Source organism: Hyla sarda, chromosome 4 (assembly GCF_029499605.1).
Source record: "Hyla sarda isolate aHylSar1 chromosome 4, aHylSar1.hap1, whole genome shotgun sequence".
NCBI lineage: Eukaryota > Metazoa > Chordata > Amphibia > Anura > Hylidae > Hyla > Hyla sarda.
In genome coordinates, this window is record NC_079192.1 from 336,959,971 (window position 1) to 336,977,512 (window position 17,542).

General features: G+C 37.2%; 1 protein-coding gene across 12 annotated transcripts in view; it reads left to right on the forward strand.

Moving 5' to 3' along the window:
* The window catches only part of TENM2 (teneurin transmembrane protein 2), a 2,592,228-nt gene that overhangs the window by 1,814,939 nt on the left and 759,747 nt on the right, over positions 1-17,542 (forward strand). For 8 of the 12 annotated variants that reach the window (XM_056575104.1, XM_056575105.1, XM_056575107.1 and 5 more), the window contains one exon: positions 12,709-12,918. The exons of the other annotated variants lie outside the window; for them this stretch is intronic. In XM_056575104.1, coding sequence (XP_056431079.1) covers positions 12,709-12,918 — 210 coding nt within the window. The remainder of the gene's footprint in view (positions 1-12,708; positions 12,919-17,542) is intronic. 12 annotated transcript variants of the gene reach the window in all.

The window sequence follows — 17,542 nt, forward strand, 5'->3', positions numbered from 1 at the left end:
TAGAGTTACAAATATATGGAAATCAATCCATGAAGTTTCATTATTGTTAAAGAGATTTTAAAATGCACCAGATTTATCATAGTGGCTCAGGCTGTTTGATAAACTGATGCATCTTTAGACTGTCTAGTCCAAGTTTATGTATAGAAGTAGAAAAAAGAACAGATCACACGAGGGGTGCCTTGTGTGTTACCCTTGGCAAGATGAGGCAGAACTATTTATCTGGGCTACCGACGCATCTAGTGGATGGCCGCTCACCTCAAAACAATAGGACATGCGTCTATCACCCTAGAATTTATAGGGTACCACAAGGTCAGAACACTGCTGTAGCCGGGAGGTCGCAGGAGATAGGAGGATTCCAGAGCTGGAAATGTTGCGGAGGATGAGGAGGAAAAAGACCTATCAACCCAGGCGCTGCGAATACTTGAACCAAAAAACGTAGATGAGAGCAAAGGTGTGGCAAGGACCACTTTATTAAATAAAAATAAATAAAATTGCAAAGTAACAAAAGCAGATTGAGGGAAATATCCTCTTCATCTGATCTATACACAATGGATACCCTGGGGTGTAAATAATGTTAAAATGGTGCCAATACACTAGGGTGCGGGGACACAGGTGCCATAAAAAAGTAAACAGGAAGCAAACAAAAAGTGCAAAACAAATACATTAGTCAGAGCATACAGAATAGAAAATGTACACAGAGGCAATACAAATCATAGGGCATTTACTCTTTTCAAGTTTCCAGGTTTGGGGATCTTTAGTTCTTCATAGCTGTAAACTGGAATAGCGCTCCGGGAGACATCACGGGGGGGGGGGGGGGGGGGCATCGTACACGTGACTAGTAGCTGGCCAATCATGCTCCCTAAAGCACGGCTATACTTGCCGATATCAGGAAGTCCGACTCCCTGTAGCAAAGGCTGATCGTGTCAGGGTAACGGATCATGTCACAGTGATAGGTTCCGGCTTTGGTCACATGACCCGTTACCTTTCGAACACGTCATGCCAATGTGATCACCCTGTGATAGGCTCCAGTCAAATGACCCGTTACCCCTGGAAAGGGTCATGCTGATGCAATAAGCCTTTGCTACAGAGAGCAAGACTTCCTGATATCGGCAAGTATAGCTGTGCTTTAGGGAGCGTGATTGGCCAGCTACTAGTCACATGCAATTCTGTATCAGTTTTCTAGATCTCTACTGACATATAATAAATAATATCTGTGGATGAATACTGTCTTAGCCCCATGATACACAGGGGCACAGCTCCCTAGAATTCATAGCTGTACTGTATTCAATCCTGTACCCGTGTTATTTTCCCATACGCCAATGTTCTCATTGTGATTGTGCTCAGTCCCTTTCTGAATCAGTTCAGCTCTTTCTTTTGCACCTCAAAACATGTTGGAGGACAAATGGCTCCACCGGGTTCTGACGGATCCCATTTACTTGAATAGTTTACTGGAGGGAAAAAAAATAGTGCATCCATATAACAGAGCCCAACGTCAATGTGAATGAGGCCTTACCTATACAAAATGTTATATTCTGGGAGTAAATAATGGTGTTATAGTTGTAAAAAGGTTACTGTTAGCAGAGATCTTAAAAACTGCAAGGAACTGATACAAAAAGGATACTAGATTTAGTATTTTGTAAATCAGCTTTATATGAAATGTTACAGAAAAATGCCCAAAAATCTAAGTGATCTATTATTTTTCTACAAAAAATAACTTGGACTCTGTATTTGAGTTGCGTCTCTTTTTCCTTCTGTCTTACTCAATGGCTGATCATATCATAACAGTTTCCTTCAAATGACAACCGATATGGAAGGGACCCGCAATATCTCCTCTGCAAACTGTTTCATAAGTTAGATCTTAGAAAGCACTGTAGGATGGATTTAGTGCATTATTTGGCTCATACTAGACGTTGGTAATGCTTTATAATAGTTAACATTGATATAACTGTGTTTCTTTTTTGTTTTAGTTTTTTTTTTGCCTTCAAATACACCCCATATGTTACAATATGTTACATTCTTTACAAGGACAGTTTTTTCACCATAACGTTATAATGTATTTTCCACAGTGGTCTGTGATTATTTTAGTTATGTCCTCTTTACTATGACTGATCTAAAATATAATGGAAGTCTGTCAACAAAACTCATTATAACATGACAAAATTGCTCCCTGTCCCACAACTATACAGCCTGTAAATCCCAGATGTAAGAGTGAAAGTGACAAACACTTGAAATTGTTTACCTGGGTTATCAGAGTCAGATAATTTGGGGCATGTCGCTTCTTTCATGCTGCCCTCCCTCAAATTGCAAGGGAAGAACAGTGGAAAAAGTTCACTGTTTAGACATATTTGTAGACTGATTGAATTTTTGACAGTGGAAATGTATATATTCGCTCATTGTGCTTTTTTTTTCTGTGTGTGTGTTGAAATATCTGGGTGGCTATAGTTTTGACTTGGAACTTTTGCAGCATTTAAGAAAGGAGAAGAAAAAAAATGAAAAAGTACTATAAATGTAAATGTAAAATATACAGCACATTCTGTCTTTTTGAAATTGTTGGTGTGAAAGAGCCCAACAGTTCTTTATTTAAACAAGGTCTGCTTCAACCTTGATTGACTTGCAGTAAATTGCCTGGTATGAGAGGCAAAAGGAAGTGGATAGAAAAATGGCAATCACAACCAAATGTATCCTGTGTATGAATGACAGGTACCAGAGATGTGCTGGAGTAAGATAAATTGGCATGAGTGGCCTCTCCTGACAGCTTCTGAGATGGGAAATTGTTCTTGTTAATTCATGGCTAAATCCTTGTCATTTATGGTCAAGAATCACCTAATTGCATAAACAAAATTAAGATTCCTTCCCGACATTTTGATACTTCTGTTGTCAGGCATAATTATTATAATAAAAGGAAAGGTTTAGGAGATTTCTTATTATGAATGCAAATTGAAATCAACTCTCTGGAAGAGTCTATTTTATGTCACTGAGCATGAGCAACCTATTAATTTCAAAACAATATTCCACCCATGGGCCACAAGATGCTCATTAGCATATCTCTCAGATCTGTCTTGGAATGCATTTTGTTTGTTTAGGTGCATAGGCAAGCATCCCGCCTATAACCTCATTCCTACAACTCATTATCTAGAGTATTATTTTACAAGCTGACAATAAAATAAAGGGTCAGTGCAAGGAAAGTGCCAGATGTCAGAGACGACTCTAGCCCTGATGAATGTGGATGTAGTGTAGCTCTGGTTCTAAAGATCAACTAATAAAAGAGATGAGAAAAAAAACTGTACGAACCTGGAGCATCTCCGCTTTAGCATGGTAACACAATAAATTTATGGACCAAGAACGAGCAGTGCTGCTTACCATTACTGGTTCACATCAGTTCAATATAAACCACTAGAACAAATGCAGTTTCCTTCACACATAGTAACATTTTTCATTAACACTTTCGTACTCTGTGACGTTTCTTCCAATGTTCCCAATACTTGTGTCAGTAAGCCCTGGGGATATTACTAGTGATGAGGTTACAATGAGGAATGTTATTCTCCACACTCAATAACAGGATAAGGAAGGAGCAAGATCATGGTCTGCTTTATTATCACTCAAGCAAACAAGTGAGTAGTCAATACATATTCATTTAATAGCTGTGAGGGGCTGACATGAAGCAGGGAATGTACCGAAATGTTATGTACTGTATCTGCATAACACTACTGGTTATTCCTTTCCTTTTGTTAGAGTTTTCTCTAAGATTTTTTTCTGAGTTCCAGAATTTCATAGCATTATCTACACAAGGCATATGAACACAAATGTGGGGGTAAAAGGCATATTACTGATTTTCCCTGAGTGTTTTGTAGACAAAATACTTTAATTAATAGTGTATAGGCTAGATAATAAAGATCTGACAGGTAAGGGCCCTATAAATCCTCTTATGTCCATTGAAATACCTCACTAGCCAAGCTCCTCCTGTAGAGGTTGATGAACTCGTGTTTGATGCTTTTTCTCCTATGGTTGAATACCCCTTTAAATAAACATATTGTATTTATGCATCTACTTCACTGTCTATGCCAGCATTAGTAGAAGGAAGCTTAATTGAACCCTATAAGAATGTGTCCTCTTTTGGCCTCTAGAACATCTTTGATGCTGTTTTTTATTAGTTTTTTTGCTGTGCATTTACCTTTGTGGCATTATTAAAAAAAAAATTTAAATTTACATCAACAGAAACATATGAGGGCTTTGTTTTTGTGGGCTAAGTTATATTTTTCAATTGTATCATGTTAAGGTACGAATAACTCATTGATTATTTTTATCAATTTATTTAGGGAAGGTAATTCTGTATTTTTTAAATTAATTTTATACCATTCACCATGCAGTATGAACAACATTAACTTTATTATAGGTGTTGTAACATAGTTCTCTCGTATTTTCTCACTTTATGCAGATTTTTGATGGGAAAAAAATGGATTTAGCGTTTTTTTTACTTTTATTCCTATTTATTCGATTAATATTTTTTCCTGACACTGTGGCACTTGACTGTGCTGCCAACTGTTGACTTATGATTGCACAATTAATGCACTGTAATAATACACCTGTGTTAATATGTATTATTACCTGTGTGCAAGCAACCCATAACACGTTGCCTAGGCCATAACAAAATCCTCTCCCTCTGTTAAACTCCCTATATGCTGCAGTCACTATTGGCTGTGGCATCTAAGGGGTAATGCCAATCCTGTGTCTGCATTATCACCATGATGAAACAACCTGCAAAGTGACATTCTATAATGTCATAGGGTGGGGAAAGTTTGAAGAGCTTATCCTATAGTAAACATTTATCACTAATTCTCCTAGGACCCAAAGAGATCACTACTACGGTGGTCCCCTATTTCTAACCACCCACCCAAGCTGAGAGCTTATGAATAAGTGAAAAATGTATATGGTGTAACATCCCTTTTAACAATAGTAATCTCTGAGGGAAAGTAATGAAGAGCCTGTGTTCACAAATATACATGTGCTACCCTAATTGATGGTCCCAAGGTCTCATAAATTTGTTCCTTTTTCCTTTTGTATCCTTTTTCCTCATACACAACAGTGAAGCTGCCCTTTAAATGTTTCATGAGAAGGTTTGGGTCAGTCACTGTTTCAATTCTTTGAATAAGCTGCAGATAGCAATACATCCAGTGTTATTTATTATACTAGATATCTTGAGCACAGGGGATATGATAAAAGTACAACAAACAGCAATGAATCTACCAATGGAAATAAAGAACACCGTTTTCATTTCTGCTCTTCCAGCTAGAGGAAGCTGAAAACTCTTAAGCATGTTTGATTGATAGTGGAATAGGGAATTTAATCTGTGACTATCATTTTAAGAAAACATTGCAGTTATACAGTATTTATCTGCATTCACAAATGTTTTTAGATGCTTATATTGGTTTTCCTTCAAGAAAATCACTTGCCAGAGAAGCATTTCATTTCTAGATAACTCTGCATTTTCCATGTTGATCTTGAGTGTGATCTTACTACCTACCATTATCTTACAGCTATCCCATCGCATGCCTTTTGCTAATTGTTACCTATTTTGTAGGAAGTAGTACTATTAAATACCACAAAGGCAAGCAGCAGCAGCATAAAGTGAATGCGCAGAACACATTTGTGGAGAAATGCACTGTTCCCAGTGGAGACTTTCATTTCGCTACTTAGAAATGAGGTTGACTGGAGTAGGTCAAAGCTTTGCTTGGGAATATTTGCCAAGACTTAAGATTCTTTGCTTTAATCAGGAAGTAAAATAAGTGGATAAAAATAGAAAATAAACTTTTTTTTACATTTGAAACAGACAAGATTATCTTAATTGCTAGAACTCTCGACAAACATTCGCCCCTATGTCTTTTCAGCTGAAACAAAGCAGGAGTCGAAATAAAAGGAAAATGGCTTGGATTATTAAAATTAATTTCTCCATCCTTTTTCATGAATGAATAATTATCTATTAGCACCTAAATCACAGGAGAGACACACAGGACTTTCTACTGTTTATTAATAAAAAGAATATTTCTAATAAAGTTGCTTTTGTAAAGATGTGAAGTATGTCCAATTATGTACCATTTAAAGGTAAAGCATTCAGATTTGTTACCTTTTATACTTTCTATGAATTTCTAATCTGGCTATATCTGGCTAAATTCAATAGGATGGGGTCTCTGGATTGAGACCCTCAACTGATCTAAAATTTTGACATGTTTATTAGAAATGCCAAAAGTGTATTTTAAATGACAGTAATGCTTTAAAATAAGATATGCAGCCAACCTGATTTGGCCATCCCATTGTTAAATACCACATTCTGGTACTTAGCCACACCTGACATGTCACCACAACAGATGTTTGTTTAGGTAAATATTTTCCCCAGGAACACATCGTTTCTTACACATTTGCACTGTGATGTACTATAACTCTATAATCTTTCTTATATTTATTCCCCTTGTGTGTACCTACACAGTCAGCATGAGTGGAAAGTGTCAGTTTTATATGGACAAAACTGTAAATGGAAACACCTTGTTTATCAAATAAATGTGTTTTAAGAATTTCACAAGATGCTCCAGAATTCTTATGTTGCAAAGAATATATTTATTTATTAATACAAACATGTCACTAATTTCATGCTGCCCAAGCCACGAGCTGCATGAAATGGGGACAGACTCCCTTATCACAATGATTCATATTTACTCGGAATTGCTGTTCTGTAGCAGAGAAATGAAAATGACCTCTTCAAAGAGAAGGTCTACAGCTACTTTGCAGAACTATAGGGGAGATAAACAAAAGTGTGTACGTGCCCAAATTTAGGTGTCATTTGCACCAAAAAAAAAACTGGTACACATGTTATGATACAAATTTGTAGAGCAAATTAGAAAATATATATCTTTTTTTTACCATGCTGAACAAAGAGATGGGTCTTAGCAGAAAGTAGGTGTGACATTGGTATGAATAGATATTTGGCCTACATGCACCAAAAGATTTACCTTAGACTGGACGGATAAGACATGTGTCTGTCCCTAACGTCTTATAGCTAACTTTCCAAATGAAAGTTAGTAAAGATTAGGGGACAGATGAAAGAAGTATGAAATTTAAGATGAGACTGCACATGGTTTGTTTGTAGTCTATCATGGAAACATAACGGTCTACGTAGGAGATTTGTACTTTGAATGCTGCGAAGACCCCTGAGTGACTACATTTGCATGCTATTGATGAGACTAAAGCTTGCCATTTGGGATTGGAAGAGCACCCAATATTCAGACCCATCTATCAATGTTTTATGGTCTATCCTATCATTACTTCAGAAAGCTCCTTTATCCTGCAATGATTTGGCAATATGTTATTATACAACAAATTACATTAGTATTCCTTTAACCCCTTAAGGACCCGGGGTTTTTCCGTTTTTGCATTTTGTTTTTTCCTCCTTACTTTTAAAAAATCAAAACTCTTTCAATTTTGCACCTAAAAATACATATCATGGCTTGCGCCACCAATTCTACTTTGTAATGACATCAGTCATTTTACCCAAAAATGTACAGCGAAACGGAAAAAAAATCATTGTGAGACAAAATTGAAAAAGAAAACGCCATTTTGTAACTTTTGGGGGCTTTCGTTTCTACGTTTCTACACAATACATTTTTTGGTAAAAATTACACCTTCTCTTTATTCTGTAGGTACATACGAGTAAAATGATACCGTACTTATGTAGGTTTGATTATATCGTACTTCTGGAAAAAATCATAACTACATGCAGGAAAATGTATACGTTTAAAATTGTCATTTTCTGACCCCTATAACTATTTTATTTTTGCGCGTATGGGGCGGTATGAGGGCTAATTTTTTGTGCTGTGTTCTGAAGTTTTTAGCGGTACCATTTTTGCATTGATAGGACTTATTGATCGCCTTTTATTCATTTTTTCATTATATAAAAAGTGACCAAAATGCACTATTTTGGACTTTGGAATTTTTTTGTGTGTACGCCATTGACCGTGCGGTTTAATTAATGATATATTTTTATAATTCGGACATTTCAGCACACGGCGCTATCACATATGTTTATTTTTATTTACATTGGAGTTTTTTTAAATGGGAAAAGGGGGGTGATTCAAACTTTTATTATGGAAGGTGTTAAATGATCTTTATTCACTTTTTTTTTTGCAGAGTGTTATAGCTCCCATAGGGACCTATAACACTGCGCACACTGATCTTTTACATTGATCAGTGGTTTCTCATAAGAAACCACTGATCGATGATTCGGCCGCTTGACTGCTCATGCCTGGATCTCAGGCACTGAGCAGTCATTCTGCGATCGGACAGCATGGAGGCACGTGGGGATCCTCCGGCTGTCTTGTAAGCTGTTCAGAATGCCGCGATTTCGCTGCGGGGATCCCGAACAGCTCCCTGAGCTAACTGTCATGGTTTTAGTTTCACTTTAGACACGGCGTTCAACTGTGCTGTGTGCTATTAGCCACGGGTCCCGGCCGGGCCCGACCCACTATAGAACGGGAGCGGACTCATGAAGTACCGGTACGTCATGGGTCCTTAAGAGGTTAAGGGGTACTCCGGTGGAAAAGAAGTGAATGTTTTTAAATAAGCTGGTGCCAGAAAGTTAAACAGATTAGTGAATTTCTTCTATTTAAAAATCCTCATCCTTCCAGTACTTGCATCAGCTCTCTGCTGAGACCTCTGTCTGGGTCAGGAACTGTCCAGAGTAGAAGCAAATCCCGATAGCAAACCTCTCCTACTCTGGACAGCTCCTAACATGGATAGAGGTGTCAGCAGAGAGCACTATGGTCAGACTGGGAAGAGCTACACAACTTTCTTTTGAGCATACAACAACTGATAAGTACTGGAAGGATTAAGATGATAAAATAGAAGTAATATACATATCTGTATAACTTTTCGACACCAGTTAATTTGAAAAAAATTTTTTTCCACAGGAGTACCCCTCTAAGGTCTCATTCCAGGTGGTGTCTGTGTCCTCCGACCTAAACTATTACAAGAAGAACACAAATTAGGGTTGAGTGTTTGTGGTCTAGAGTACATTGGCATACTTGTAGAAAAGGCCTGTTCATGTTAATGTACAAGATCTACTGGTGACTGTGTTAAGTCCATTTCCAATTTCCCAAACCCAAAAAGCATAGGAGGCTGCACTTTTTACTCAATGACAGATTATATGTAGTCAATGATGGACCAATTGCAGGTACACTGCACTATACTCGTCATACCTTTCTGCCAGTATGCCGAGTATACAGTATACATATAAAATTTTCTGATAGTGGCAATGTTGGGTAAAAACTAGTTACTGTGAGTTCCTGCTAGCTGCTTAGCATTGTGCTGTATTTATATGGTATCAATAAGGTTCAAGATCAATACAAATATTTTAAATGTATGTTATGTACCTTACTGCTTAATGCATTGTATACAAGGTAGTGTATAAAACCTAGACTTTATATCTATTATTCTATCACAGTTTGCTAGCAACCTGGGAACACTTGGGTTTTTATCCTAGCACTTATTTTAGATATTCTTTGCCTTTCCCTATTCAAAAGTTAAGAGAGTTGAGATTTATTTAGCCTAACTGCACATTACAATGATGACAAGAAAACTGCTCTTAACAGCATACAGCACAGATTTTATTTATGTAGAATTTTTACGTCTCCTTATGAGTTGTGTGACATGTATTTCATCAATACACAGCAGAATATCTATTTTGCACAGGCTGGAGTGAAAAGAGAAGCCATTTTTTATACTGAGAATTAAATGCAGATATCTCGGTGCTGTCATATCATAAATAAAGAAAATAATAATTTACAGAGGATGCAATCCAAAGTTTTTATTTCATCTTAAAGACTGAACATCAACAAAGTTGCCTTCAAATATAGTTTATTCTGGCTTTATAAACTTGCACAAATGCAGGCAGTTACAATCTTCCAGGCTTACAGGTCATCCACTTTCATTGTTTCTTTGCAAATACCCCTAACGCAGAAGAGTAATGTACCCTCAAGGGTGGATTAGGAAAATCTGTTCATCGTCTATGAAATATTGCTGTGTTGTGACCTTACTTGGCCTTGTACACCTCTCTACGAAGCACGTTTTATAGGAAGCCAGGGAATTTCAGGTGAACCAGTCTGTCCTGGTTTGAAGATTACAGTAAGATAGCGTAAAGGTGATATATTTTGAAAACAAAATTAAGCCCTTTTTCCACACATCACATCTGCAACCTCTGAATTTCACTGTAGCTTATGTGAGCAAAAGGAATAATTCAGTGAGCAATCCTAAATTATAGAATGTCATTTTATCTGTATTGTAATGTTTTTTCTGTTACTTTGACGTGGCGTCCACCTGTTCCCTATCGGTGACTGTGGTGATTTTCAAAGGGATGTTCTGGAAATATATATTTTCCCTGTGATAAAAGTAACCACTTCATTACTAAACAAGCCATTGTAACAAACTATACATTTGTGTAGGCTTGTGGCAATACACTGTTACTAATATTAAAGGGGTACTCTGCTACTCAGCATTTGAAACAAACAATTTTGAACGCTGGAGCCGACGCCGGGAGCTCATTACGTCATAGCCCTGCCCCTCATTATGTCATGCCCCCCCCCTCAATGCAAGTCTAAGAGAGGGGGCATGGCAGCTGCCACGCCCCCTCCCCTAGACTTGCATTGAGGGGGCGGGGCTATGACATCACGAGCTGCCAACTCCGAACATTTTGTTCCAAACGCTGAGCAGAGGAGTACCCCTTTAACATGCTGAATGTATAAGTGATGTATTTTCTGCAAGCACTGAGGTTATAATAAAGTAGTCAGGGCTGGTGTGTTGGAGTCAATTAGTTTCACTTTATTTCAGCTTCAGTTTATGTTTCTTAGGAACTTTTATGTGATTGCAAACTTGCTAACTTTAGCACATTTGCGAAACAAGAAGTGCTGACTTCTTCATTCTGTAGGTCACAAACCTATGGCTATTCATCAAGGCAACTACATCTACTCTTTATTATGTAGAGGACAATGGCCATCAAATGACAACATAATGTAAAATGTTCCACATGCAAATTGATTTCATTATAATCGATATGCAATCTGTGAAAATGAAGCCTGTATTGTCAACAATGACCTACCTATCTGTGATGTTAAACAGTAGCTTTCCAGTATTTTGTCACCAAATGTCATTTACATATTTATTCTGGAAAATCACAGTGCCTGGAAAAAAGTTTTAGCATAAGAGTAAGTTTTAAGAATTTAGGACAGAATACGGATGTGCACCAGCAAAATTGTGTGTGCAGTAAGTCTTTATTTTGCACATTGACTTACGCCAAATTTATAATCTTATTTTGCACTTTTTTTTTACACTGGTTGATGTACTAAATTTAGCAATTGCGCAAAAAAACTTTTCACCCTTTTTTGGGGTTTTCTGTCATGTGTGCAAATTTATGAAGTCATAGGCAGAACACAAAACACATATTTGGTGCAACAACTGATAAAACCACACGCTTGCGCAGCAGGTTTCACATTGTGCAAAAAAATCTTTGCAAATGATAAATTCCCCCTTATTGTTAACATCAGTGCTATGAAAATGTTTTCAATTGCTTGACCTGCATTATCAAAGTAACTCAAATATAATAATGAATAGTAACCTTGAGCTCTGGTTACTTAAGGGGCTACTTCTGTCTGAGGTTTGCTAATGGGATTGGCTCCTTCTCTGAACAATTCCTTACACCGACAGAGGGGGCAGCAGATAGCGCTGTGGTCAGACTGGAAATCACTACGCAATTTTCTCTGTAGTATACAGCAGCTGATAAGTACTCGAAGGATTAAGATTTTGAAATTGAAGTAACTTATAAATCTGTATAACTTTCTGCTAGGGGGTAACTTGAAAACATTAATGCCTCATACACATTTCTGAAATTTTGACTGGAGAGATTCCAATGGGTTTCAAAATAAGTATCTCAAACGTTGTATTGTTGTTTTGTTTTTTGTCGCATACAGATATTTACTAAAGCAGTCAAGAGAGCGTACAAGTCGTCTTTAATCTTCAGAAATGTTATGCACCCCTTACTTTAGCCATTTCCGTATTACTATGTGCCTTCACTTAAAAGCTGTCATGCACCTCCATGTCACTTACTATACATTATATACTCTATTTCGTCTTCTTTGTCTGTGAATCTGAGTACTCTGATAACAGTCCTATATTACACACCCCCCCCCATGTTGTGTCAAGACATGTAAGAAGATTTGAGCTTTAATTTTAAGAGTTGATCCACTATATTTTAGAATATATTGTACATGTGTTTGTAAGGCTCTTGCACTTTTTTAAATTAACATAAATAACTTAATAAAAATACAAAAAAAGATGTCTGATTAAAGGAAACATTGGAATAAAACTGCAATTTGGAATTTAAACAATGTCACATAGAAATAAAAAGGTCATGCTACTAATAATACATAATTTAAGATAATGACTTAAAAAACTGCCTGTTAAACCCGCTAGTTACTACGTAAAAGGTCATGTTATCTAGAACCTGCAATATGTGCAATGTCCCACCAATATATAATATTTCCTTGTTTTCTATATCACAATCCTTGGTGGATTCCATTTATAGTTCTGGAAATGTTACATATACATAAATGTTTCTATGTGCACGTTCATTACATTCATTGCTGACCTTTGATCCCTGTTACTCTTTCCCAGGTCGTCCCATCCCATCTACATCTTCGTCTAGCCTACTACCATCTGCACAACTGCCCAGCTCCCATAATCCTCCACCTGTAGGCTGCCAGATGCCACTGCTTGACAGCAATACTTCTCATCAGATTATGGACACTAACCCTGATGAGGAGTTTTCTCCTAACTCATACCTGCTCAGGGCATGCTCGGGCTCACAGCAGCCTTCCAGCAGTGGTAAGAACCTTCTGTCGAGCTCTTAGTGATATGTCATTAGTTGTTCCTTGTTTATGTCTGTTTCCAGAAGTGCACTGAGATAGTTCTCATCATGCAGTATGTATTTGGTGTACGTGTGATGTATCTCTGCCATTCTCTCCCCTGTATCATCACTCATTATGACAAAAAAATGTCTTGCAGCCAGATATATGATTTATATTTAGAATATATGTACAAGTAGAGAAAAATAAGGCTCAGGTTTCTCAAGCTGCTTTGCATTTACATCGACTGCCTATTTCTGAAATATTCTTATCATGCAGCATAGGACATGCACTATGCTGTATAATCTTCTTTTATTAAACATTTGTACAGACACCTCACCAAGGATGTAATATATCTAGTAAAAACGGGTCAGAAAAAGCCACAAAGAGGAGATAAGGCCTTGGACCCATTGGAAAGGGAGTTTATCTCTACGTGGAAAGTCTATAGATACCTACCTACAGTTTTAAGGAAGTAGGAGTGGCCCACCAGCATGCTACCACTATGTAGACCGCAGTATAAGAACAGAATTGATCAGGTTTATGTTTCCAAATGTGAGTTAAACCCAACAAGGATTACTTGTGTAAGAATAAAAAAAAGTCTAGCCTATTATGCAGTTATGCTCAGTACAAAGAGTCTGTATCAATAACTTTTACTTCTTTATGATACATATCACCCTCATTGTATCTTCTCTGCCTGTGTTTGCACAATTTCATGTACATCTATAGCTATTTTGATCAGGCTGTTGGCGAAACAAGATTATCTATACTGGCATTGAAGTTTATGTGGAAACCTACAGCTTCTGAAGCCTTAGACTGTTGTCTACCTATCCATCTTGCCTCAAACAATTACTATATAGCACTTGCATTCTTTTTGCAGCTTTAGTACTTTCATATTCAACCTCATGTGATACAAAAATATATAATTTGTGAAAGCTTTATGAATAATAGGATATCTTTCATGAAGAAGATTAAGCTAAAGGGGTAATAAACCATATCTGGATGACCAGTAGGGATCTGGCATCTGGGACACCTACAGAGCTGATTCAGCATTGTGGCCTCTTCTCTGTATTACCTTTCACAGTGATATTACTTTCCACTTGTGTAGTTGTGCAGGGAACTGCAGCTAGCCACATACAACTGAATTAAGCTATTCTGCAACTCCCTTTGCTGGGACATAACACAATTCTTTTTAATACTACATCAGGGCTCATGCCTTCCATTTTTATTAATTAGAGCAAGCAGATTACTGCAATATGTTGGAAAACACCTTCAGTACATTGATCTTCTTATTGAGGGGCCTATTCTATAATACCTGACCCATTATTATATGTGATCTGTGTACACTACTAAAGGGGAACTGTCACCATGAAAATCCATCTAATCTATTGACAGTATGTTGGAAAGCAGGGGAGCTGAGTAGATTAATATATGTATTTTATTGATTGAAATTTGATCTTTCCGTGCATAGGAGTCCAGAAGGTGTCCTGGATTCCTAAGAATACAAAGAGTAGGGATTCCCATAAATGTTACAAGTTATACTGAATTATTTCTTACATTTATGTACTGTATATCAATCTGATCATCTTTTCTGCTAAGTAACATAATTACAATTAGTTAGTAAGCATTTTCATTAAGGCAGATTCCTTTTAAAGAGTACCTGTCATCAAACCACATTTTTTAAACTAACTCAGATTACTATATATTCCCTAACTACTCCTAACACCCCTCATGCTCTTAAAAAACTTTTCCCCTTGCTCACATTGTGTAAGTTCCCGGCAGGAGAAAGTGGGTGTTCCCCAGCAGGCACCCTGTCACTGAAGCCTGCGAGAGCTTCACTTCCTGAGTTTGTCTCCTGCCAGGCCGGGAGGAGACCAAACTAACTGTTAGACTTGCACAGGGAACAGAAAAGAGCCACCTAGTGGCCGTTTTTTCAATCACATTAAAAACATATAAAGGTTCAGAATTTTAACAGTAAGTAAAAAGCAAAGTGTCTTATAATTACATAAGGAATAATATATTAAAAGTTTAGTCTGGTGACAGGTACTCTTTAACATTATCTTGTATATACATACAGAGGCTGCACATAACAGACTGTGCAACATGTATTTTAAGCACCATGTAATAGGCATATATTGCAGTCATGGCTACAGGTTTTGCACACTTTTACATGTTAAATTAATTATTCTGATTGGCTTTCTCCACCATTAATACTATTGTACCCATTGTTGTTTGATGGTTGTGCTCTCTACTCTATCACCTTTAACCGTAGTCTAGGGAAACCTGGTGTGGGAGAGCTTGGTTTATGGAGCTATGAGCTTGTTTAATCTCTCCCAAGTATATTACTTGCTGTAAAGACATAGGGGGACATTTATCAAAGCATTTAGTAGTTTTTTTTGGCTTAAAATTGTCGCAAAAAAGTCGCATGTGAGACTACGCTCTTTTTTCTGCGACTTTTTGCATGTTCAGTGTCCTAAGCCAAAAAAAAATATTGCTTACCAAAACAAAAAGTGATTTTTGACTTGCAGTGGTCAGAGATTTATCAAGTGCAAAAGTCGCAAAAATGTCGCATCTCATGAAAAAACCTACTAAATTTACTCCAGCTCAGACATGGAGCAGAAAAAGCCACTACCAAAGCAAAAAAAAGAAAAAGTGCTTAAGTGAACGAAATTTATCAACAGGCTGAAAGCAGTTGATAAATGAGTTGCACATAAGCAAAAAAATAGTAAGAAAAAAATAACTAAAAAAAAAAGGAACACATAAGCAAACATTGATAAATGTCCCCCATAGAAGCTGCTTTGCTGATCTGTTCATGTGTGTACTTTCTTTTAGACATAAATGCATACCTTGGCAGATGTGTTAGAAGTGTCTGTAAGTCTTTGTTGTTTTTAGCTACTTACAATAGCAGATTCCTAGATATAAACAGCTGAAGAATGTATTATTTTGCATTTGTTTAGTGTACTTTGTCATTCTGTGTAAATAGTGTTTCCCTAGTAGGTGACTAGGATATTCTTAGTTGCATAAAGTATTGAATAAAAGCAATAGCTGTTTTATTAGCAAGGTGACCTATGTTTAAGATCTAATGCCTGTAGTAAATAATAAATATTTTTAGTTGTTTAGTATATCAGCTCATTTTCACCTTAAGGACTTGTTTTTTGTATCACCAATTGTACTTTGTAATTTCATCACTTATTGTATAACATAATCTGCAGCAAAAGAAAACAAAAATATTTGTGGGGTGAAATGGGCACTGTTTCTACGCAGTGCCCATTTTTAGTAACCATACGGTTACAGGGATACCCAATTTATGTAGGTTTTATTTATTTTACTACTTTAAAAAAGTTGTAACTACATGCACCAAAATTAGTATGTTTAAAATTGTCATCTTCTGACCCCTATAACTTTTTTATTTTCCCGCATATGGGGCGATATGAGGGCTTATTTTTTGCACCATGGTCTGTAGTTTTTATCGGTATCATTGTTGTTTTGATGGGACTTTTTGATCGCTTTTTATTAATATTTTTATGGTATATAAAGTGACCAAATACTCACAATTTGGGACTTTGGTATTTTTTTTTTAAGTGTACGCCATAGATCGTGCAGTTTAGCTAACCTTGTATTTTAATAGATCGGACATTTACGCACGTGACGCCACATATGATTTTTTTTTTATTACATTGTTTTATTTAAAAAATAGGAAAAGGGGGTGATTATCACTTTTATAAGGGGGAGGCTTATTCAGATTTATTCTCTTTTTTTTTTTTAACACTTTTCGCTTTTTTTTTTTTTAGCCCCCTCAGGAAGCTGTACCATGCAATTTCTTTATTGCATACACTGATCAATGCTCTGCCATAACATAGCATTGATCAGTGTTACCGGCGCTCTGCTACTCTAGCAGTAGATCACCTAATGGATGATGAGGAGGCAGGTGAGGACCCCTCCGTCGTCAAGTAAGCTAATCGGGACATCGCAATTCTGTCACGATAGTCCCGATCAGTTCCACTGAGCTGCCGGGATAGTTTCACTTTCCGTTTAGATGCCGTGATCAACTTTGATTGTGGCTCTAAAGGGTTAATGCCAGGCATTGGCCTGATCTGCAGTGCCTGGCACTAGCCGTAGGCCCTGGCTGCCCGTAGCAACTGAGACCCATGGGGTTTAACCTGTTCTCCGCTCGTGAGAAGGGTTTAAACCCTGTTAGCGGGACTCAGGAAGTACAGGTATGCCCTGAGTCCTTAAGGACTCAGGAACAGGGGCGTACATGTACGCCCTGTGTCCTTAAGTGGATATATAAATCTTAAATGTTGGAGATTGGATTTAGAAGAGGTATCAACTTGTTAACAGGTACAACCTTGGAGTCATGTATGTTATTAGAATATTCCTATGTTAAGGAACTGCTATTATTACTCTTTATATTAAGATAGAAAGTGCTAAAGCTAACCATACACTTTACATAACTGTCTACAAATGCTTGTTTGGCTGGAAGATACTCCCCTCGACTGCCCCATACATAGGCAAGCTCGGACCAGCTGAGTGTGTGTAAATGGGGAAAATGGAATAAACTAGACAGCTTGAGTGCCAGCTTATCTTTTCTAACAGCAATAGCATTA